Genomic DNA, 23,955 nt, shown 5'->3' with positions numbered 1-23,955 from the left:
AAATGATAGAAGGCAAATGAATTAATCGCAAGTTAAATCTGAAGACATTAACAAGGATATTTAAAAGTATAGAAGGAGATGAGAAGTATCAAAAGTAGATAGTAGTTTATAAAAATATAATAAGCTGTTTTAATCTACACATAATTAGAGTTCCTGGAAGAAAGAATATATAGAATTATATATAATAATTCTTCTACAATATAGAAGATAGGCAAAAAGTATTTGAGGAGATAAAGGAGATTTTCTAGAATTGAAAGGTGAAAGACATAAGCATACATATACAAAAAATAGCTTATACTAAATGGATATAAACAAATAAATTCAGTCACAGACACATTGTAGTAATAATTAAAATTCTAGAGAGGTTGCCTTAGGGCCTGTAGAGGGAAGCTACATATCAACTACTTAGAAAAGACAATTACATTGACTTTTATCAACAACAAGGAAACCAGAAGAGGGAGAAAGTTTGTTCAAAGTTTTGAAGGAAATAAACACAAATAATGGTCGACCTAGTATTGCTTACCTATGAAAACAACTTTCCAAAAAAAGCAAAATATTTTCATATAGGCAAAGGCCAGGGAACTGTGGATAAATCAAGCAACCATAGGCTGCCTTATTTATGCAGTTAAAAAAAGATAGACTAAGGTGTTGCGCAACACAGTATGAACATTTATAGGGAATATGATCAGAAGTAAGGTGCTGTAAGGCCCTGGAATTTTCTGGAGTTAGTGAGTTAGGACTTTGCTCTGCATACTTGGAAACTTTTAAGGCTAACCAATGAAAGAATAGGAAATGGGTACATAACGTAGAGAATGGTGTAGAGAATGGTGCAACAAAATAAAATTCTATTTCCTTAAAAATGGCAAGAGAGGATATAAGGTAAAAATGCATAAATAGATGATCATTTAAATGGATAAATAGAATTCCAAAAGTAAGATGGTAAAAAAAGAAAAGACCAGCTGTCAAAACCTTAATGAACCTGTATAGATTAAACTTTCCACTTAAAAGGTATTGTCAGACTTAATAAAATAGAAAATCCAAGGGCCACATGGGTGGCTGTCTCAGTCGGTTAAGCATTGGGCTCTTGATTTCAGTTCGTGTCATGATCTCATGCTTGTGGGATTGAGCCCCACATTGGGCTCTGCGCTGAATGTGCAGCTGCTTGGGATTCTTTCTTTCCCCTCTCCCTCTGCCTTTCCCCCACTTGTTCTTATATTCTCTCTCTCTCTCTCTCTCTCAAAATAATTAAATAAACTTAACAAAAAGAAAGTTTAACTATATATAAGCTATTTACAGGCTACACACTCAAAAATATAAGGCTGTGGAGAGGATATGACAAAAAATAGATGGAGTTATAAGCATTATAAACCAAAGGAATAGTAAGATAGCTTTATTAATCTCCTACAGTTTAGACTTTAATATAAAAAGCATAGGAGGGATAAATCGATATATAATGATAAGAGGTTCACTTCTTGAGAGAAATAGAACAATTCTAAACATATAAAATATAAATAAATCTATATGTAAAACAAAAATTGATGGACAACTACAGGGAAAATATGGCAAACCACAATCAAAGTGATAGAGGTTAAGAAACCTTTCTTATCAGAGGTTGAATGAAAAAAAATCTTCAAAATACAAAAGATTAGAACAGCAAATTAGCCAACTTGTTTTATTTTATTTTATTTTATTTATTTATTTTTTAATGTTTTATTTATTTTTGATACAGAGAGAGACAGAGCATGAGAGGGGGAGGGGCAGAGAGAGAAGGAGACACAGAATCAGAAGCAGGCTCCAGGCTCTGAGGGAGCTGTCAGCACAGAGCCTGACACGGGGCTCGAACCCACAAACGTGAGATCATGACCTGAGCCGAAGTCAGAGGCTTAACCGACTGAGCCACCCAGGCGCCCCTAGCAAACTTATTTTAATTAAAACATATCAATTGTGCATAGAACAATTCAGAGGATACACATGCTTTTCAAGCAGATTTAAAATACTTAGAAGAGTGGACAAGTATTAGGCAGAGTGGCATATGATACAGAAAATATCCTTTGACTTCGTATAATTAAGTTGGGCCTCAGTAACAAAAAGGTAAGAATAGATGAAGTTATACAAGGCAAATAGTAACAAAAGAAACCGTTTTCTGTATCTCAGAAAACATGGATGTTAAAAAATATAAAGGGTGGCATGCCGGGGTGATGCAGTCGGTCAGTTAAACATCAGACTCATGATCTCAGCTCAGGTTGTGATCTCACAGTACCTGAGTTCGAGCCCCACATGAGTTTGGGCTGTGTACTGCATGGCAACTGCTTGGGATTCTACCTCTCCTTCTCTCTGCCCCTCCCCTGCTTATGTGTATGCTTTCCCTCTCTCTTTTTCTCTCAAAATAAATAAATAAGCTTAAAAAATTGCAAAGAGTAAAACTGGTCAGTACTGCATAAAGTGACTGCATAAAGTGAATTTGACAAATTCTGGCATTATCAGATGCTCAGATTCCCAATGGGAGCATAATTTCACTCCTCAGATACTTTCTTCATCAGTACAGTAGGAAACCTGTGCAGAAATATTCAGAAAAATGTTCTGCTTTTTTTTTGAAAGAACAGAATACCAAAACAAAAATCAGAAACAAGAAAAAAACAGGAAAAATACCAACTCATAATAATAGCTGTTATTAATTTCTAGATTTTTATACAGTAGAATATTACACAGTAGTGAATTTGATAAATGACAGTTGAATATGACATCTGAATCTTATAAGCATAATTTTGAGTGAATAAAAATAAATTGAATACTGTTTACAGCTGAATACCATTTTATGTAAGTTCAAAAACAATACCATATGTATATATATATATATATGTATACACTCATTATATATGTGTGTGTTTTCATATATATGCCATATATATTCATATACTTTCATGCACATATATGGAACTATACCACAAATACAATTTCTTCTGTGTCATCTCTCTGAGTGTGTGTACAACACACACACACACACACACACACACACACACATAGCTCTCTCAGAATTTCTCTGTATATGAATATATGCCCACACACATAGAGGGCACATTGAGATATATTTATATAGATAAATATACATAACATCCTATGATTATATTCTAGTTTGTATTTATATAGCATTTTTATAACAAAAATGAATGTTTTTATAACATTCATTATTAAATATAAATGTGCATATATATTTATATAAGCACACACATATATGTAGAATGTGTATATGACTAAAATATTAAATTTTTAAATGAAAATGAAATATCAATTTTCAACAATACATAAGTCCAGTAAATATTTGAGGGAATGCCCAATTCCTCTTGTGATTAAATCATTACTTAAAAATCATTAATAATATCATTGTCTACCTGCTTGTTATCTAGAATGTGTGAAAATTGACATACTTTTTGGTAGCACATGTGATGACCAGCACCCGTCCAACTTAAGACTTATTAATGCATTTAAAATTTTTTAAGCAGTGCTTGAATCTTTTAGACATAAAATATATAACGTGGGCTGAAGGAAATAACACTAGATACCATAGCTGGTCAAATTAACTAACTTAAAAGAGCTCAGAAAAGAACACAGTGTGCTCTGCCAATTCCGAAGGCTAGATTTTATGATAAGCACTTAATTATCAACACATTTGGAAAAGCCAAGTATACAGTGCATTACGACAGAGTTTCTCAAAGGGCAGGGCCATGATGGTTACATTTAGGTTTGTGTATATTTATGTGACATGTTCTTTTAAACAATACCTAATAAATCACTTGCCTGTACTACCTTGAAATGGACCTAATATATTGTTCATGTTGAAAATTCCCATTGTGAGACAAAACATTACCCAGGATATTATAATCCCTCAAGAAAATAACTCACCCATGGCACTATCTTTATTTGTATACATTATTAGAATTTCAGATTTCATGGTTCTGAATTCCTTTTGTACAAGAATGATTGTCAATTACTGGAATAAAATAAATTTTGCTATAATTTCTATTTCATATTAGTTTGTGGAAATCATATCCTATTTCTTATTCACATTCTATTTTATGCAGAGGTTTGTCTTCCTATTTCGAATATTTGGGAGGGGATATCTTCTTTTTGAAAGTGAATTAAGTGAATCATAAGTTGAAAATTTTCAGATATGACATGAGTGAAATGAAATCATCCCATACCCCCTTAAAAAAAGAAAACCAAACAGCTACCCCAAATGAGTAAATACTAATCAAATTATTTCAGCTTTAAAAACATAAGTGGATTGAGTGGAATCTTATACAAAGTTCAGTTTATCTCATATTTTGTAGACCACTCCTCTGTACTTGACTAAGGCTGAATATTAATATATGTTCAGGCTCTAAAAGTTGATTGAGCTGGTGACTCACCTGTAATTCCTTTGTGTGTGTGTGTGTGTCCTTGTCTCTCAGATACTCTCTTCACCTGCTTTCCACTCCCCCATTCTCCAATTTCATTAATCTCAAGTGTCCCATGGTAGAGGCCATTATACCAGCAAAGGGGTATTACAGAAATGACTAACTTTATTAGATATCAGATCTATTGATCTATATTTAAATTAAATCACCCTCCTCTTACTCTTCGGTGGTAATTTGTCTGTAGGTGTTAGATTCCATAATTACCAAAAAAATAACCTTTTGAAGTCTGATTGATGAGTATTTATGATGTATTCATTTGCTTCAGTGCTCTGTTTAGCTATTAAAGAAGAAACCTGTGGCTAAGAAATGCAGTTATTTGGTAGAGGAGAGCTTTTCAAATGTTGGCAGAAATCTCTGGAAGTTTACATTTAGAGGAGAAAAGGGATTCATCTGAGTGGACTTTAGAGATACTGTAGGCTGGTTTCTTATGAAGATAGAAATATTGAAATATTATCAGAGTAGGGTAATAAAAGAGGAGCATCTTGGGGCACCTGGGTGACTCTGTCGATTGAGCATCTGAATCTTGAAATCAGCTTACTCATGTTATGATTCCAGGGTTGTGGGATCGATCCCCGATCAGACTTAACTCCTTGTGTGGATTCTGCTAAGATTCTCTCTCTCTTCCTCTGCCCATTCAGCTCCACACTTGCTCTCTCTCAAAAAGAAAAAGAAAAGGAGTTATATGTTTTAGCTGATCTTTTTTTAAAATCTAGAAAACCTCAGCCCGCTATGGATTTTGAAAATAATGTTTTAGCCTTACTGATGAATGAAAACACTATTATTAAGGCCACTGTGCATTGAAAGATGAATGGATCTTGAAATAAGTTCATATTTATAGCACAAGAAAATTCTGTTAAGTAGAATAAGGAATAAAACATCTTTTCTCACAGAAATTTTAAGTCGCTTGAATTAAGTCCAATTTGGTCTTTGGTTAGGCAGCTAGTGGTTTTCTCTGGAAGCAGTGATGATTTAGCTTTTTAAATACATTTCTTTGATTCATGTCCTCACTATCTAAAATATTGCATGAAACATACTGATACTTTGTGTAAGTATATCCCAAATATTGCATGGGACATACTTACACTAAAGTATTTGGTTGTTTGCACTGACATTCAAGTTGCCATGGTGTTTATCTGGCAGCCCTGGGCGAGGGAGATCTACAAAATGACATGTTTTATCCTTAGGTAGCATGAGGAGAGTATTTGGTATCAATTTGGCAGGAGTATATAGAACTAAAATTAATGCAAGGCATATATTTGTATTGTCTTTTCAATTAGTGTGGCTTAATGTAGCCAGAAGTTCTGTGCGTTTTTTAATAATGAAGAATTTATTCCAAAAAGCCATTGAAAATATACCATCTATAAATATCTATGCACTTTTAATATTTCTCTGCTGCTTTGTGATTCTGCATAATCAATCCATCATTCTGAACATCCACAGAGCTATAGTGGTTCATTCTTTTTGTTAAAGTATAGATTTACTCTTGGATGTTCTGGTTGGGAGTGGATACAGAGATGTGTGAACTTTGATCTTGAACTTAAGGCAATTACAGTGTAACTCACAAGATTTTAATAAAAGGCAATGTGGAAAAAATCCTCAGAAGAAAACGAATCAAGAGTAACTCAGATGATGCTGGGTTTACTCTTGGGTTGAGTCAATTGGGAAGTCTTCATGGGTGAGAACGTGGATCTTGGGAAATGCAGGGAAGAGTCCTTGAACTTGTTTGAGGTTTACATAGTAAGCTGATAAGGTTAAATCCATTTTGTAGATTAGAGGTGAGTCCAAAGTAATGTATTTTCACAGTGACTAAACTTTTATTCTTCAGTAATGTTTCTTCTAGTAGGTGTTAGCTCATCTATTTTTATTTTTAGTGGACATGGCATTATGTTGAAGGTCTTTCAGCTATTATTAAGAGAATGACACATGTCAGAGAATATGTGCACATCTTTCAGAAACTAATTCCTGAGTAAGCTGGTAGCATTGCATCAGCTACCAAACAGCATGCATGAAAGAGTGCCCATGGACAAGAGCTAAATATTGTGTCATGTTTCGATGTTATTCTATGTGGATTGACTTGTCTGTGCCTCAGATTCTTTTTTAAAATTTTTTAAAAGTTGATTTGTTTATTTTGAGAGAAAGAGAAGGTGCACAAGCAGGGGAGGGGCAGAAAGGCAGAGAGAGAATCCCTAACAGGGATCCCAAGCTGAAAGCACAGAGACCAAGAAGGGGCTCCTTCTCATGAGTCATGAGATCATGACCTGAGCAAATCAAGAGTTAGACTTTAACTAACTAGCCAAGCAGGTGCCCCTCAGTGCTTCAGATTCTTATCCTATGAAGTAGGGATGAGAATATATTGAAGGATAATGTATATAAGTACATCCCACTAAAAATAGTGAAAGATGATCCTCAAGCAATGAAATAAGAAAAAGATCCATTATGTTTTGGGGATTATGCTTGACAATGTTATATTTGTAGTTTTAACTTCCAAAGCTGTTACTGTTGACTCTCAGAGGTGGGTAATGTTGTATGTGCTTTACAAGGGAAGATGATGTTGCTCATCATGTAGAGTTCATTTGAAAATGTTCTGTCAAATGCTGAGAGTTTATTCAAAACTGATACCCCTCTTGATGTTATTTCTGATCATGGCTTCGTGACTCTTGCTGGGTTTTTTTTAATGTTTTATTTATTTTTGAGAGAGAGAGAACGAATGGGTAGGAGAGGGGTAGGGAGAGAGGCTCCAGGTTTTGAGCTGTCAGCACAGAGCCCAATGTGGGGCTCGAACCCACAAACCATGAGATCATGACCTGAGCCGAAGCAGGATGCTTAACCGACTGAGCCACCCAGGCGCCCCTATTACTGTTGAAGATGTGGTCTGGGGACTAACAGCATCAGAATCATTTGGGATTTTATAACAAATACAGAATCTTGGGTACTCCAGACTTCCAGAATCAGAATCTGGATTTCAACAAGATTCCCAGGTGATTCGTAGACATGTTAGAGAAGAAACACTGATCTAGAGGTTAGTGTAGGTTATTTAAAAGTTTATGTTTCTCTAAGCTTTTGAACGTAATGTTGTCTTTTAAAAATATGTTCTATCCTTTATTTAAGACTGATATTGGGAGAAAGAAGTCTCCTTCAGGTCTCTAGAGTACTATGAAGCAAATCACCTTTTCTGCTTCACCTACTTGTGTTCAGTGGCCTGAAAGACTGAGCCTGTTTAGCAGTTTACTGCTTAATTGTCAAGCTTTACTCTCTTTTCATTAATAGTTGTTACACCCAGAATCTTAAGGACATTACCTGTGTTTCATTAAAGTTAGGGGGATTGGGGATGTCTTGTCAGTAATTTGTTTAGAACCACGACATAGCTATTCATGGAGTCCCTTAGATGCTGGCCCCTGCATTGGTGTCCCCTGGGGACCTTGTTCAAAATTCAGATTCTCAGGTTATGCCCAGGGGGTCCTGATTCAGTGGGGCAGGGAGAGGCGCCTTACACGCTGCATTGGTAAGGAGCTCCGTAATTGCGGGTGCTCTACACAGCCTGTTTTGCAAACTATTGCTGTAGTCTTCTGCTGTCAGATGACCAGGTTCCCTTCCTCTCCTGTTTCCATTTTCCATATTACCAGTAATTTCATTTATTTCTGTATAAAGCTAAAAATTAGGCAGCTAAGGGTAGAAAGATAGAACATCAGCCTGGAAGGGAGGGGCCCTGTATTCCTGACCTGATGTAAATGAAATGGCCAGGTCACTATTTCCCCTGTTTCGTTATCTGTAAAATGGGCTTTGTACTTCAGTGGAATGTGAGATCAGATATGTGTGAGTGCTTTGAACTCTTCAAGAGAAAAGGTGTGTGATTTCATCGTGTTATCACAACTTTGTTTTAGTGTCTTTCCTGTTACAGTGTCTTTTCACCATAAAACCTGGCTCTCACTGACACCTTATCTTGGCAGTTTCTGGTTTTCTTTGTTTGTTTTTGTTTTGTGTGTGCGTGTGTATGTGTGAGTGTTTTGTTGTTCTGTTTTTGAGTTTTGCTTTCACCTGACAGCCTCCAGTACCTGTCTCATGGAAGGTTTTGCCTAGAACAGTCAGATCAAAAGCTCTTCTTCAGGGCCGAATAGCTTTTGATGAAACTTACGAGGAGTGAGGGAGTTGTCCCTTGGGGACAGGAGACACCCTCTCTGAGTTTGATACTTTGTGATAAATCCATTGCCTTGGCAGAGGCCCAGGGCCTTTATATATTTAAGAGGACATCCCAGTCAACTTCTGGGTAAGTGTTGAATGTACTGTCTTTATTTGGTGGAGGAACAATATGACTCAAGGACATTTCAAGATTGCAGAATAAGTACATACTGAAGGCACATAATCTTAATTCCTGAGACATATTATGATTCTCTACCACCTTATGGAATCTGCTAAAGGCATTTTCATCTCCTAAGACTTTAGTAAAACACAGGTAATACCCTTTCTATCTTTGTTATTCAGAGTCTTAAGATTCTGGGTCTATTAATGAAAAGAGACTAAAGCTTGACAATGAAGCAGATACTAACTTCCTCATTCTTTCAGTCTAATGAACACCACTAGGTGAGGCAGAAAGGGCATAGAGTATATTCCACCTGTCAGTGGCTTAAAGCAAAGGATCTCCTAGGAGATTAGCTTGGTTTTAAGAACGATGTATGTGATGGCCAAGGTATATAGGGGGATGGAAAAGGATGGTACCAAAATGCTAGTTTGTAAATTTAAACTTCTTTGCACAAAAGTAAAGAATGCAGAGTCACACAGAAGAGAGGGGCTGTATTTAATTTTAGGATTTATACTTGTTAACTCTTATTTACTTACCTCCTATGAGTGTTATTTACTTAATATTCATAAGAACTGTATCAAAAGGCACTATTATTTTCATTTTACAAATGAAAACATTGGGGCAAATTTAGCAAATTATCTAAAGTTACACAGAGTAAAATCCAGAGCCAAGATTGAAACTCATGCATTCATATTCTAGAGTCTGTATACTCTTACATGGACTAATTCCTACTCCAGTAAATATTTTGTCTTTAAATATTTTAAGGCATTTTAAAGTACTTTGTTGCATGGTGCTCTAGGAAGTTGTATTTCTTCTACTTTCTCCTTCCTGTTGCCCTAGAATTTAATTGTCTTTACTTCTTGAAATAACAGCTCTATAGTTCTTTAGAATTTTTGATCTTTGGGATTTTTTAAATACTTTTTGTACTTTCTGTTTTGTATAAAACACCATTTTGGGTAGAAGTAGCTGTGGCAATTTATAGCCTTAATTTTTAGGAAGGGATCCCTTCACAGATTTCAAGGCAGAGATCATAACACGTGAAGGAAACCATAAACTTACTGCTGGAGTAGGTGATGACCTGTCTACGAGTGAAGGTTGCTCGGAGCTTGCAAACGTGCTTCCTGAAGTTTGTTTGTTTTTTGTGACTCAGTAGGTTGTGTGGTCTATCTTCAGTAGAGTATTTCCTGGGTATGTTTTGAACTTTAACCATTCTGATGCGTCCATTTTTCTCTGTTATGATTGAGCCTGGTAAATGTAACAATTTTCTTTGTAAAATTTTATCTCAAGTTTATCTCAGTTTTATCAGGTATGGGACATACTTGAATGTAGTTTCTCGGTAGGAAGGTTTTTTACTTGAACTTCCCATAGATTCCAAGTCCTGGATTTTGAGTCTTGTCTTTTGTCCTTTGTAATCTTAATCCTGTTATGGGGTTTTCTGGCCTTGACCTTAAGGGCAAGATTCTTCCTTTCAGTTATAGACATCTTCTCCTTAAGGGTTAGGCTTCTTTCACTTGAGAAAATTAATTTTAATATTGTATTTTTATGTTCAATTCATCCTTAAATTATTTACCTTTGTTGTAGTTCCTTTTGTTTTATCTTTACTACTTAAACAATGAAGAGAAATAGGAGAAAAGATAGAAAACAATGTTCTGTAAAAATTAGAAATTAAATATCCATATTTATTCAACCAAATGTAAGTTCTCAATGATCAGAAGATAATTTTGCATCGCATTAAGTACTCTCAACAAATACTGGGTGAGATTTTGTTACATGCTATAATATCTCTGAATTTTGCTCCCATAAAATGTGAACATTCTTTTGGATATTCAGCCCTCAGACGGGTCTCATAAGGGAATAAGACACTGTTAATGTCCCAAGTGACTTAAATATACATTTAACCTTGCTACTTCTGTGCTTATGACCTTGCAGTTGCTTTCTTTAGCCTCGGAAGAGATCTGCCTCCTTACCACGGCCTTCAGATCTCTAGATGACCCCTCCAGCTTGTTCACTGACATACTTCCTCTTACTTATTCCTCTAAAGCAGCAGTGGCCTCTGTTCAGTATTTCATACTTGCTAGAATGTGCCTCTCCCCTCCCTCTTCCTACAACAAGAATAACTCCTTTTCATCCTTTGGTTTTCTCTTCCAGACCATCCTATGCAACCCATCAACCCTGTTACCACCCTATCCTTTCCATTCGTAGCCCATATTACTCTTTATATTTATTTGTAGTCTAATGTGAAGACCATCCTTCCTGGCTAGACTCCAAATACCAGGTGAACAAAGACTATGTGTCATCTCTACACCAGCGTGTACCCAGTGCCTGGCAAAGTACTTTGTGCTGATTATCTATAGGTCTGTAGATGAGTACATATCTTTCAGTGGCTTTAAGTAATAGCTCTCAAAACTCAATTTGTTATTTTAAGTTGGCAACACATTATATCAGTGAAGTAGCAAGTGTTTCTCATGGGATTTAGAGAGCCATACAAAGTTTTTATAGTTTAAAAAAAAAAGTGTGCCTTTCCAGTATGCCTTCTTGGGGTGCAGGGCCTCTGTTCTTCTTTGTTAATCAAACAGTTGTCTTAATATGACAGTGCTCCGTCTTTAGTAGCAGAGGATGCTATGAAATTCAACAGTAAGTCCTTTTGGTTTATGCCCTTGAGAAAGAAAACACATGCACAAACACCCATTCACACATTCTCTTTTAATGACTATATCCATACGGCATCGAACATGCTGCCTGACACCGAGCAGACACTATTTGTTGAATGTTCCTAAGTCCTTACTGATAGATAGAATTTGTTTTAAAAAGTCTTGAGCTTCTAATACATCTTATATAGTAGATTATGTAGCTCAGTCAACCACATTTCATTGTCTAAATTGATTTAAATGTTATGAAAGGAAAGAACATTCTAATCAAGTAGATTTTAATACATGTAAAAGCTGTATAAAGCACCTAACACTAGATATATATATATATATTTATAATGAAAACAAATGTCAGTTTAGTTTAAATAAATAGAAAGTGAAAAGTCCATTGATGAAAACAGTATAAAAATATATAAGTATCTGTTAAATAATATAGAATTGATGATTATTCAACTACAGTAAACTGAACAAAGCAAGTCCTTCAGTAATAAAACAAACCAACCGGTTTTCAGTGTGAATTAGCTGGAGTGTGTACATCAGTGTGTATGTGTGTGTATGCCTGTAATTGTTCATGTAACAAAAGGAGATGTCACATTCTTTATGTGGAATCAAAAATGCCAGTGAGGGGCACCTGAATGGCTCAGTTGGTTGTGTCCAACTTTTTTTAAATGTTTATTTACTTTTGAGAGAGAGAGAGAGAGAGAGAGAGAACAGGCAGGCGGGGCTGAGGGAGAGGGAGACATAGAATCTGAAACAGGCTCCAGCCTCCGAGTTGTCAGCACAGAGTCTGATGTAGGCCTTGAACCCAGAAACTGTGAGATCATGACCTGAGCCAATGACATGAGCCTGTGACCTGAGCTGAAGTCAGATGCTTAATCAGTTGGGCCACCCAGGCTCCCTAAGTGGCTAATTTTTGATTTCTGTTCTGGACATCTCATGGTTTGTGAGATGGAGCCCTGTGTTGAGCTAGACACTCTCCCCACCTCTCTCTTTCTCAAAATAAGTTAATAAGCTAAATAACAAAACAAAACCAAAAAAACAAAGACGGGGATGGCTCAGTCACTTGAGTGTCCAACTTCAGCTCAGGTCATGATCTTCAAGTTCCTGAGTTTGAGCCTCGTTTCAGGCTCACTGCTGTTGACGTGGAGTCAGCTTTGGATTCTCTATCTCCCTCTCTCTCTCCCCTTTCCCTGCTTGCACTCTCTCTCTCAAAAATAAGTAAAACATTAAAAAAAATTTTTTAAATTAAAATAAAAAACCAAAGACAAAAATACCAGTGAACTACGTTCTAATTTCTGGGTATTGGGAATGGTGTATTTTGCTCTGCTTATTACATTACACGAGATAAAATTCAGGTGCTTAAAGACCGTTTTTCTTAAAAGCCCTCTAGAATGCTAGATTTCTAACGACTCTCTTCTCCTCCAGGAGAGCGCACAGCTGCTACAAATGCCGTCAGTGCAGTTTTACAGCTGCTGATACTCAGTCACTACTGGAGCACTTCAACACGGTGCACTGCCAGGAACAGGACATCACTACAGCCAACGGCGAAGAGGACGGGCATGCTGTGTCCGCCATTAAGGAGGAGCCCAAAATTGACCTCAAGGTCTACAGTCTGCTCAATCCAGACTCTAAAATGGGAGAGACCATTTCTGAGAGTGTGGTGAAGAGGGAGAAGGTGGAAGACAAGGACGGGCTGAAGGAGAAAGTTTGGACCGAGAGTTCAAGTGATGACCTTCGAAACGTGACTTGGAGAGGGGCAGACATCCTGAGAGGCAGCCCGTCATATACTCAGGCAAGCCTGGGACTTCTGACACCGGTGTCCGGCACCCAAGAGCAGACAAAGACTCTAAGGGATAGCCCCAGTGTCGAAGCTGCCCATCTGGCACGACCCATTTATGGCCTGGCTGTGGAGACCAAGGGATTCCTGCAGGGGGTGCCGGCTGGCGGAGAGAAGCCCGGGACCCTCACCCAGCAGTATCCTGCATCGGGAGAAAACAAGTCCAAGGATGAATCCCAGTCCCTGTTACGGGTAGGAAGGTTTAATTTTTAAATCATTCACATGTCTTGAAGGGAAACCAGGAGAACATACATTCTCTAGATTTAGAATCATGCAGTCTCACCAGCTGAAACGAAATGATGTGTCTCAGTCCGGGGATTTATCCCTACAAGGCCGGAGTGGAGGAAAGTAGCTGATGTGCGTGTGTGTGTCCTCTGCACACACTTGTTATGGGGGCAGGCAGGCATTTGTTTGTCATTGCTCATAGCTCAGATTGAATGTTGGCTAATCATTCCTGGTGATTATGCAAAACAGCGCGGCCGCGTTTGGAGAAGGGAGGTTCGGAATCCCAGAAGATTGCACATCTGTTACATTAAAATAAGTAAATGACTTTTAAATTTTAAGGTGGCGTGACACTGTATACGGGTAACAAGGAAATTAGCAGAGATTTAGATCACTGGAAATGCAAAGCCCATGGTGAGATGCTAATACAGAGATGTAGCTTTAAAAAACACTATCAGTATAATTGTGTACGAATGACAATGCTTGTTGTTGTCTAGTTACCAAAAAGAGGGGGGGAAATGAGACAGACCTAAGTGTGATGGTGTGAAGAGCATCCAAAGAAGAGAACCATGTGTTTTATGTGAGCAGGCTTTTTTAGGGAGAAAGACCGAGTCTTGTGCAGAAACACCAAACCTCTGAGAAGGATAAGATTCCTCCTTGATCTCCCTCTTCATGCTATGTAGCTGTGTTAAGAAATGTTTTAGATTTTGAAAATTCACGGGCACTCAGTAAGTGATGCTTGCTTTTGGCCTAAGGCACCAGCACTTCGACATTTCACCTTGACTCTGAGAAAATGTAGAGCTTTCTGCATGACTTTGAAGCCTTGTTCGTGCCTAGAAGGTAGGATCAGAAACCAGCTATAACCTTCCCCGAAGAGCCAGTCAGGAAATAGAGTTCATTCAACCCAGTGCTCTGACCTGCAGGTCAGAGACCACTGAGATCTCTCTGGATGGATTCTGCAGAGGAAAAGGTCTCTTCCCAGTGTCAGCTCGACCACTGTGCTCTCTTCTCCTGCGGATTCACCAGCCTGTGTCTGCTTCTCAAGGTTCTCTGGTGGAGTGGAGAAACGCACCGTAGAGGTGCGCCGTTAACTCTAAAAATCATTCCCTTTCCTGGCTGTGGTCACACCCTGGAGCCAGGAGAAGGGCTCGGAGGGAGAAGAGCCCGTGCCCTTGTACACTGAGAAACATCAGATTCCTCCTGTAGGGAAGGAGCAAGATTATTATAAGTAGTTGAGGAAAGAAACAGTGGCTGTGCTCTTTAAGAGGGTATTCAATTCAGGAAGCTCCTTTCCCATAAATACATACGGAGCTGCAATTGTAAATGCTCATCATTTTCTTAGTATGCCGGGACTCTTCTGGGCTCGAGTGGCGTTTGCTTTCTGGCTATCAGGCAGTAATGATATGTCTTATGTTTTTAAGTTTCATATTGCATCTGGAGAGTGTGTTGTAATGGGTGCCTGGCGTCCATATCACTAGACCTCCCTAGCCCTTTTTTTTTTCCATTTTAAAATGGTTTTCATCTGGGACATCTTCATTGAATACCAGATTGGTTGACTCTTTCAGACTATTTCTGGAATATTACCTTTTCTGCCACCATTTGTATGACGAAGAATTTGGAACACTCCGTAATTTTTTAAGTGTTTAAGTCTAAACCCGGAGCATGAGTGTAGTGTAGTTTTTGAGCGGACTGGGCATGATCATACTTTTTGAAAAGTTGTTTTTCTCAATGCCTCCACTTCCTTAATTCCCTGACTTCAAGTTTCTGTTGCATCATCGCAACTGCCTCTTTAGTTCCTCCATATTAGCTGCTGAAGTACAAAATCTTTGTGAGACACTGTTCTCAAATAATCAGATTCCTAACTGCAGGATTTATGATCTTTAAAGGCAATCATCTAGTACATTTTATATATACATATATACACATATGTATATGTATCTGTGTATACATTTTTATATATGTATATATTATTTATATATTTGTATAAATATATAAATATATAAATATTTATATATTTATTTGTTTTGAAAATCTGTATACATTTTTATATATGTATATATTATTTACATATTTGTATAAATATATAAATATTTATATATTTGTTTTGAAAATCACCCGTTTTACGGGCTATTTGTAATAGGAAGTGTGGCTAATTTAATTTGTGAAGTATTTAGTGTATTAAGTGAATTGCAGCTTTTTAATATACACATATCTGAGCTGATTAGCTTTTTAAGACATCTAAAGGAGTTAAGAAGCAGAGCCCATTCTGATTGTGAATTTGACAAGAATCCTACCTTGGGGGTGGGTAGAAATTGCGATTGTTGAGTCATTATAGCAAATCCACACTTCTCAATTCATTTGTCTGCCACCAGTAAGGAGAAACGCAGCAGAGGATCACCGTCATAAAAACAATGTGTGTGCTTCAATTTTGTAATTGCAGGGGTCTAGTTATTAGTGAAATGTAAAAATTTATAAATACACAATACAAATATGTAAATATAGTTTACATGTTTGGGATGAAAATACAGTTGTCTATGTAAATGCATACATACAGAATGTAGTATTCATATTTGCGTATAAATAGAATGGAACTTGAAATTATCTTGCTATTTGGCATGCTTATTTAGAAATAGTAAGTAATTTGAAAAACAGAAAATAGGTCTTAAGATTTTTTTATTGAATAGTGCATACAGTCTAGCCTTAGTAAAGTATATTTATAAATACATTTATACATATAGTTTCTAACATTAAAAGTAAAAACTTGACTAGCAACTTTGATGACTGTACAGTTTAATAACAAGTAAGCATGACAAATTTGTGCAGCAGAGAATGTTAATTTAAAATAGTTCAGGGGCACCTGGGTGGCTCAGTCAGTTAAGTGGCTGACTCTTGATTTCAGCTTAGGTCATGATCTCATGATGTGTGGTTTCAAGCCCTGCTTGACACTGTCAGTGCAGAGCCTGCTGGTGATTCTCATTCTCTCTCTCTCTCTCTCTCTCTGCTTCTTCCATGCACTCTCTCAAAATAAATAAACAAACTTAAAAGTAAATTAGTTCAACACTGTGCTGGTGAATAGTGGAAACATTTTTAAAGAGCAGGCTGAATGCATTTAGGACTGTTCACAAAGCACGTGGTTAAAATGTTGCTTTCAGGATATTGGTCTTTCTGATACATGTTTTTAACTGGTTTCGTTATGAAATGTTGCTGTACTCAAAGTGAGGAAGGAAATACAAGAATCACAGAGAACTAAAATTTCAAAATATTTTCTTATCAGTTTTCTTCATTTCTTTTTTCTTCTTTTTGTTTAGTTTTATGTAAGTTAGATAAGTGTTTGGCTTTTAGTTTTGTGTTCAATAGCAGATCATTTATATATATTTTCATTTAGTGAATGTCTTTTATTTTTCTCTGTTACCAGTATGGAACTGATATTGTTATAAAACATTTTAAATTGTGTATATGGTCAGTGTGGACCATTGTGGTTTGAGAATGGCAGGGGACACAGTAACATAAGCTTTATCTTCTAAATTACTTTATGGAAACTAGTTTTTTATTGTATGTTAAACACATAATATTCCTGTAAAATCATTGTTTTTTTTTTTCTGAGTAGGAAGAAACATGAAAGTCTTATACTCTTTGCTAGAAATAGTCCAAGTTTATGTGAAGACTTTGTTACTCTTAAAACTTCTAGAAGGATCTTATAAACACAAATAGGTTCCTGAAAGTGTTTTGAAAATGCAGTGTTTTCATTTAAACTTAAAGTTTGGCTCTGTGAAGAAGTTAGCATATTTCTGTGCTTAAAGCAAAAATTAATTGGTTTTAAATATTCAACCTGATGTTTCTTTCTCATTCTAAACCAAACACTGTAGTGGACTCAGAACTCAGCACAGGCGTATGCCTTTTTCTGGCCAATTTCGTCTATGATGTGTATTTACACAAAGGTTTTTATTTATTCATTTTGTAGACAGACTCATAGAAATGCAACTGTATTAGTCCTATGATTTCCTGAATAAGAAATTCCAGATCATATTCTTGTAATTGACTTTTTAGATTGGATTTGATAACATAGAAAGTTACGTCTTTTAACTGATAACCATAGTAATAGGAAAAAGAAAATCTGCCATTGAATTTCACAGAGATTTTGACAATATCAGATGCATTTTTTTGTTTCATGAAATGCAGAAATCTAATTGAGTTTAGACAGTAAATCTGTAGGGAGAGTGTGTGGCAAATCGGCATCCAGGTGGACGACTCCCATCTCCTAGTCAGGCACTTCAATGGCCCTACGTCTTCTGTAGGTTTAGACACCTTGGTTATCAGTCTGCTTTCTTCATGCATCTGAAGAAAATGATTTTAGATCCAGTGTAAATTTATTTAGGAGCGTCTTTCTGCTTCCACATGTACATTTTGTGCCACTTGGTTTTGGCAGAGACCTTGAGCCATGCTCTGGGAGATCCGTTTCAAGTTCTGGGAGTTGAGTCCCAAGCTGAGCGCCGACTGTCAAAGAAGGGGCCTCCCAGGATCTCCGTCCATCTCACTCTGGGGATTCTGATGGCTGCCGTCCTCACCGAAGCTCTGTGCAGCTTAGTTAATTAATGTTTGTCAAGCCATTTGAGATCCTCAGATGCAGGGTTCTAGATAAGTGCAAAGTAGTATGATTATTTGTTCGTTTTGTAAATGTGACACCAAGACAGCACAAAGTAGATGCTATTTCCCCCTTGCTTCAGTGGTGTTAAATTTATAGTTTAAAGATTGTTGATACCGGACAGTCTATTGAGATGCAAAAATGTTCTTTTGGGGACAGTCCATTGGCAGCCAAACAGACGTTCAAACAAGCGACAGTGTTGAATGCCTTTACAACCAGTGACAGAAGAGCGCAGGAACTTTTTTTAACTAAAGATGATTTCAAGGGAAAAGCCTGATACTCCTTTTTCCTTCATGTTTAATGAAAATAAAAGTAGTTTTTCAGTTATGTGTAGGTAGCAGTGATGTAACATTATGTATATGATTTGTTGTAACTCCATTTGAACATTTACATACAGATCTGTTTAATAACAAGGAGAATAAACTAGACCGGGTAAAATGGGAAGTGTACGTCCATAATCACTGGTTATAAAATAGTAGTGTTTAGGCCACATTGATAAATTTTCTCTTTAGGTAATTTTTGATATTTGACTTGTTGATACTTGAATAAAATATTGAAAACAGTTTACTATATCCAGAGATTAATAATCATTGTATATCTCTGTGCTTCTGCTCTGCGTACATGAATTTCTGCTGTCCACCTGTCAGAAAAGGGTATGATTGGGGTGCCTGGGTGGCTTACTTGGTTGAGTGTCCAGCTCTTGATTTTGGCTCAAGTCATGATCCCATTGGGCTCTGGCTGGAGCCTGCTTGGTATTCTCTCTCTTTCTCTCTCTCTCTCTCTCTCTCTGCCCCTCTCCTCCACTCTCTCTCTCTCTCTCTCTCTCTCTCTCTCAAACAAAACAAAAACAAAAACAAAAGATATTATTTAAATTCAATTGGAATATAGATTTATTTTAAAAATACAATCCATTCATTGACTTAATTAAGTGTAACAGTGAACATGATCGTTTTTCTTTTATTAAATAAAATCTAGGTAGCTTGATTTTTTTTTCTTTATAGGTTATTCATCTGTTATATTGGTATACCGTTTTTGAAGTTGATCACAAGTAAGACCAATCTGTTACATATATATCTGATTTTATTGACTTGACCAATGGGATTTTCTATTCCAATTTCTTTTTTATAAGTCAGTTCCATCGGTTCAAGTATTTTTGGGAGCACATTTTTTTTTCCCTTTTTTTTGTAATGTAGGCTTTTGTGAAGTCTGGCATAGTTTTGCTGGCCCAAGTTTGTAAGGCAGGGGAAGCAGATGTATCTTTTAGAGAATTGGGCTGTAAGTTTGTAGTCACTGTGAAATGGTATCCTTCAGCACAGTGTCTGTTAATTATTTCCTGTATAACTATCTTTTGCTTGGTTTCCTTTTCTCACAGACTGCATGAGTCAGGAGATAACAGGGCCTCAAAAGGAACCCATTGTTGAATGTTCTTTCTTAGATGTTGGAAATGAAGAGCATACAGAAGGTGGCCCAAGTTTCAGGAGCAACAGATGGAGAATGATTCAAAAGTGTGTCAGCCATGAGCTGCACAGCCTTGATGTAAATCTAATATTTTTCTGGCAGAGTCCAATCTGATGGACGGCTTGAACTAAGTGTTGATTACCTAAAATGACAGGAAAATGTTTTTCGCTCCCAACAAAAAAGTAAATATTGTTCCCATTGTTATAGTCTTTACCCTCTTTTCGACTTTCTTAGAGAACTTCCATTAAGTATTTACACAAAGTATTTACTAGAATGGCCTACCAGTTAACTCGAGGAAGCTTGACAAACAGAATACTGCTGCTAGGAAGGTTTGAAGAACTTATTTCCTTCATTTCTGTGAACCAACATTCTCATTTATAGATGTTTATAATTAACTATAACTTATACGTAAAATAGAACTAGGAAAATGACTTTATTTTGGAAAAAAATCCATAATACTTTATCTTAAGGCATACGTTTTTATGTTCTTAGTGATTAGGAGTAAAGCAAAGGAACCTTTTGTTTTTATAAATACAGGACATCTGTATTTATATGATTGTGCTGTGATAAATGGGTTGGTTGGTGTCATTACTTATGTCAGAACGAACACATAGCTCTCACACAGAATTTTGCATGTTAACATTCTTCTTTTAAAAGATAGTTTCTCAATTTAGATTTAATTTGGGCATATTAATTATCAAAGCAATGAACCATTTTGTACCCTGGACATTTACCTATTTGTAACATCATGATTAACCAGAAATGTATTTTTAAAAGGCAAGATACACCTTATAATTTTGGTATCATTTAAAAAGAGATGAGTAGTGATTATAAGTCAGACTTTTATGAGAGTTTGGATACCAGCAAAGATTTTTAAAACAGGTTTTTAACAAGCACAGTATTTTGTTTGAGGAAAATGATAAGATCCATGACCGTGTGGTTTATTGAATTGCATGTGTCCGTAGCGTGACATTTTGTTTACACTTTGGTATTCAAGACTTACGCTAAATCGTGAAAAAAGTCTTGGTAGATAAATGTTCCAGAAAATAATCTGTTCTCAGGGACTCGAATTAGGTGTTTAATTGGTAATGTAGTGGCTAGTAAGAGGACACCTCCTTTTGCCCAATGTGAATCCTTGAGGGGGAAGAAAACCTAGGGAACTACTTTATAACAAGTGTCCATGGAAGTATTAAAAAATAAAGAATTTGATTAATGTAGTTGGATATTTATGATTGTGACGTAATTTAGTGTTTCATTTTCTAGGATTAAAAGTTTACTGCCTTTTCATTGGTTTTACTACCGTATTAACAACTTTCGTCCTCACCAAACCCTTTTGAGGTTGAAGCTCTTGTTAGCCCTTTTATTTCGATGAGGAAACTGAAGCAGAGAGATTCATTAATTTGCCCAAGGTTGCACCACTTTTCATGGCAGAGATGCGGTTCTGACGCCGGAAGCTTGACTGTAGTCCGTGCTCTATGAGCCCTGCACAGCCTCCTTTGCGTCTCCATGATCTGTTCATAAACGCTTGGATGACTTTCTGCAATTTCAGAATAATTTGTTCCATCTAATTAGACACTAAATGTTTTGTGTACAAAACAGAAAAATCACTTTTTGAGAATTACACAAGTGATCCATGCTTTTTGAAAAAGAAGTGTGTCTGTATTACCACACAGCACACTAAAGAAAATGGAAACCGTCATAAGTTCGAACCCAAATACTTTTTTATTTATATATTGGTTTCTAATTTATTTTTATATGCATACAAACATATACTTTATTCAACTAATGGGTCATTGTCTCGCTCCATTGTAATCTTCTTTTGTTTAACAATATACCATAAATATCTTTTCCCAACAACACATGAACCCACAGTATTTGGCTTACCGCCTCTATGTTGCTCTGAAAGAGTCATATCCTAATGTGCTCAGTAGATCCTCTCCTGGTACACAGTTAGGCAACTTCCAGTTTTTAGTTTTAAAGAAAGTTTGATGAATGTGCTCGTGTGTATTATTTTATTGTTTCATCATTTCCTTAGGGTAGTTTCTTATAATTCCAGTTACTTAAATAAGAAAACCCACGACTGATGACAAATCGTGTTCAGTGTCCTCTAAACGTCTCATTTTTAAAATATAAAATGAATTCATCCTCTACATCCTAGCAATATTAAACTTTAGATTAAATGTTAAATTGTGAATTGACTTATTTAATAATGAATGCAGGTATCTAAGAAGGCGGCAAATTAGAGCTATTTCTTATCATATATGTGGTTTTAACAAATGACCAGGAGCCAGGACTGTGGTATGCTATGCTTATGTATGCACCATAGTTTATTTTGTAGGGAAATTTGTTTTCAGGCAGAATCCATTTTCTTTAGCAAACTTGAGTCACGGGTTGTAAGTGAAAACAGGAGACTCAGGTAGGCCTGCCTTTTTCAGGGAAGAAATCTCTCTCTCTCCCCTTGTTTTCATTTTGTTCCGGGCAGTGTTCTGCTCTGCTTCACAATTTCTCAACCGAGTTTTACAGATTTTGCCTTCCTTGGTTGTTTAGTGGGTAATGGTGTGGGCTTCAAAGGAATATAGCAGAGAAGAAGTTGGTATGTTTTCTTTAAAATATGGAATTTAATGATCTTCATTTCTATTTATTGCTGAAATATTCATATTAATCCCATTAAAAAGTATTTTTCTTTGTAGAATTTCAGAATGTCAGATAGAGTATTATGTCTTTATTATTTCTTAATAAAATATTAAAAGGACAGGAGCACAAGTATACTTTCTCAATTAGCATTGAGGTTGTGCTGATTATATGCCACAGATAACAGTTCCAGGCGATTCTTACCAATCAATAACAGGAAAACACGTATGATGTCATTTATATGTGCAGTTTAAGTCAAACTTATCTATGAGAATTTGAAAATGCACAAATACCTCATGTGAGTGAGCTATTCACTTAAAAATAATTACTTGTTTAAAAAAAAAAAGTCTCTGGGGCGCCTCGGTGGCTCAGTCGGTTAAACCTCCGGCTTCAGCTCAGTCAGATCTCTCGTTCGTGGGTTCGAGCTCCGCGTCAGGCTCTGTGCTGACAGCTAGCTCAGAGCCTGGAGCCTGCTTCCGGTTCTGTGTCTCCTTCTCTCTCTGCCCCTCCCCCTCTCATGCTCTGTCTCTCTCTGTATTAAAAAAAAATAAAACATTTAAAAAAATTATTAAAAAAAAAGTCTCATCACAGGGCTTTAAAACTTCTTTCCCAGTACATTAAAAAATGAAAATACTTTTACAGACTTACAGCTTTTTAGAAGGCTATCTGTTTTGCAAAGTCTGGCACAATGGAAGCAATACTGCCCATATTTTAGGAGGTACTCATCTTTGGTTTACCTCATTCTTAACGTCAAGAATTTATAAGCTGAAACTTGGTAATTCAAGAAAATCCATCTATTTTGCCTGAGTTACATAACTTACTTAAAGGAAGTTGGAGATTGTTAAAATGTGGATTGTTTAGATAGTAATCCTTGGTCTACAGATTAATTATCCCGTTAATATGACTATCACAATCTTAGACTATAATATATATAATATATTTGCTTTTAAAAGCAAACTTAAATTTAGATCTTGTCTCAGGTTCATATGTGATTTAAATATTTCTGAATGCTCCAAAATATATCCTAATTATTCTTTAGTAGGATGTCTAGGCCGTTGAGGTTAAGGTTGGATTTGGAAGTGGGTGTACCCCACCTTTAATAGGCTGTCTTTAGCTGTGATTCAGGCATGACTGGATTTTATTTTCTGGTAAAATTAGATTTTGTGTATTTTTTTTACTCTTCCCTTGTGACGTAGTGGAAAGAGCACTGAATTTTGGAGGCAAGGAGGCTTGTGTTACAGACTCACTTTGTGACTAAGTAGCAATGTGACCCTGACTGAGTCATTCAATCCTTGTGCACTGTTTCCTTTGGAAAATTATAGAGATTAAACTATACAGTTACTCATGTCTTTGAAACTGCAAATTCTAGGACCAATTTTCTATAAAACCTTACACTTTCAAATATGTGAGTTGATACCTGAGGCAACTTTTAGACTAAAATCTTATATTTTAGACTTTGTACTGCTGGTATCCAAAGAGAAATCACATAGTATTTGATATAGATAGATGTTCTGGTTTTTTTAAAAATGTATTTCATTTATTTTTGAGAGACAGAGACAGCATGAGCAGGGGAGGATCAGAGAGAGAGGGAGACCCAGAATCAGAAGCAGGCTCCAGGCTCTGAGCTAGCTGTCAGCACAGAGCCTGACGTGGGGCTCGAACCCACGAACCGTGAGATCATGACCTGAGCCAAAGCCAAGCTGGACACTTATCCGATTTAGCCACCCAGGTGCCCCGATATAGATGTTCTTAAATCAGATTTCCCT

General features: G+C 36.5%; 1 protein-coding gene across 8 annotated transcripts in view; it reads left to right on the top strand.

Annotated features, from left to right (window-relative positions):
• Positions 1-23,955, top strand: part of TRPS1 (transcriptional repressor GATA binding 1) — a 245,485-nt gene that overhangs the window by 67,976 nt on the left and 153,554 nt on the right. For all 8 annotated transcript variants that reach the window (XM_029923204.1, XM_029923201.1, XM_029923196.1 and 5 more), the window contains one exon: positions 12,825-13,428. In XM_029923204.1, the coding sequence (XP_029779064.1) occupies positions 12,825-13,428 (604 nt within the window). The remainder of the gene's footprint in view (positions 1-12,824; positions 13,429-23,955) is intronic.

The sequence above is a fragment of the Suricata suricatta genome, chromosome 15 (assembly GCF_006229205.1).
Source record: "Suricata suricatta isolate VVHF042 chromosome 15, meerkat_22Aug2017_6uvM2_HiC, whole genome shotgun sequence".
NCBI lineage: Eukaryota > Metazoa > Chordata > Mammalia > Carnivora > Herpestidae > Suricata > Suricata suricatta.
Note: the sequence above shows the minus strand (reverse complement) of the source record. Positions and strands in the feature narration are given on the sequence as shown.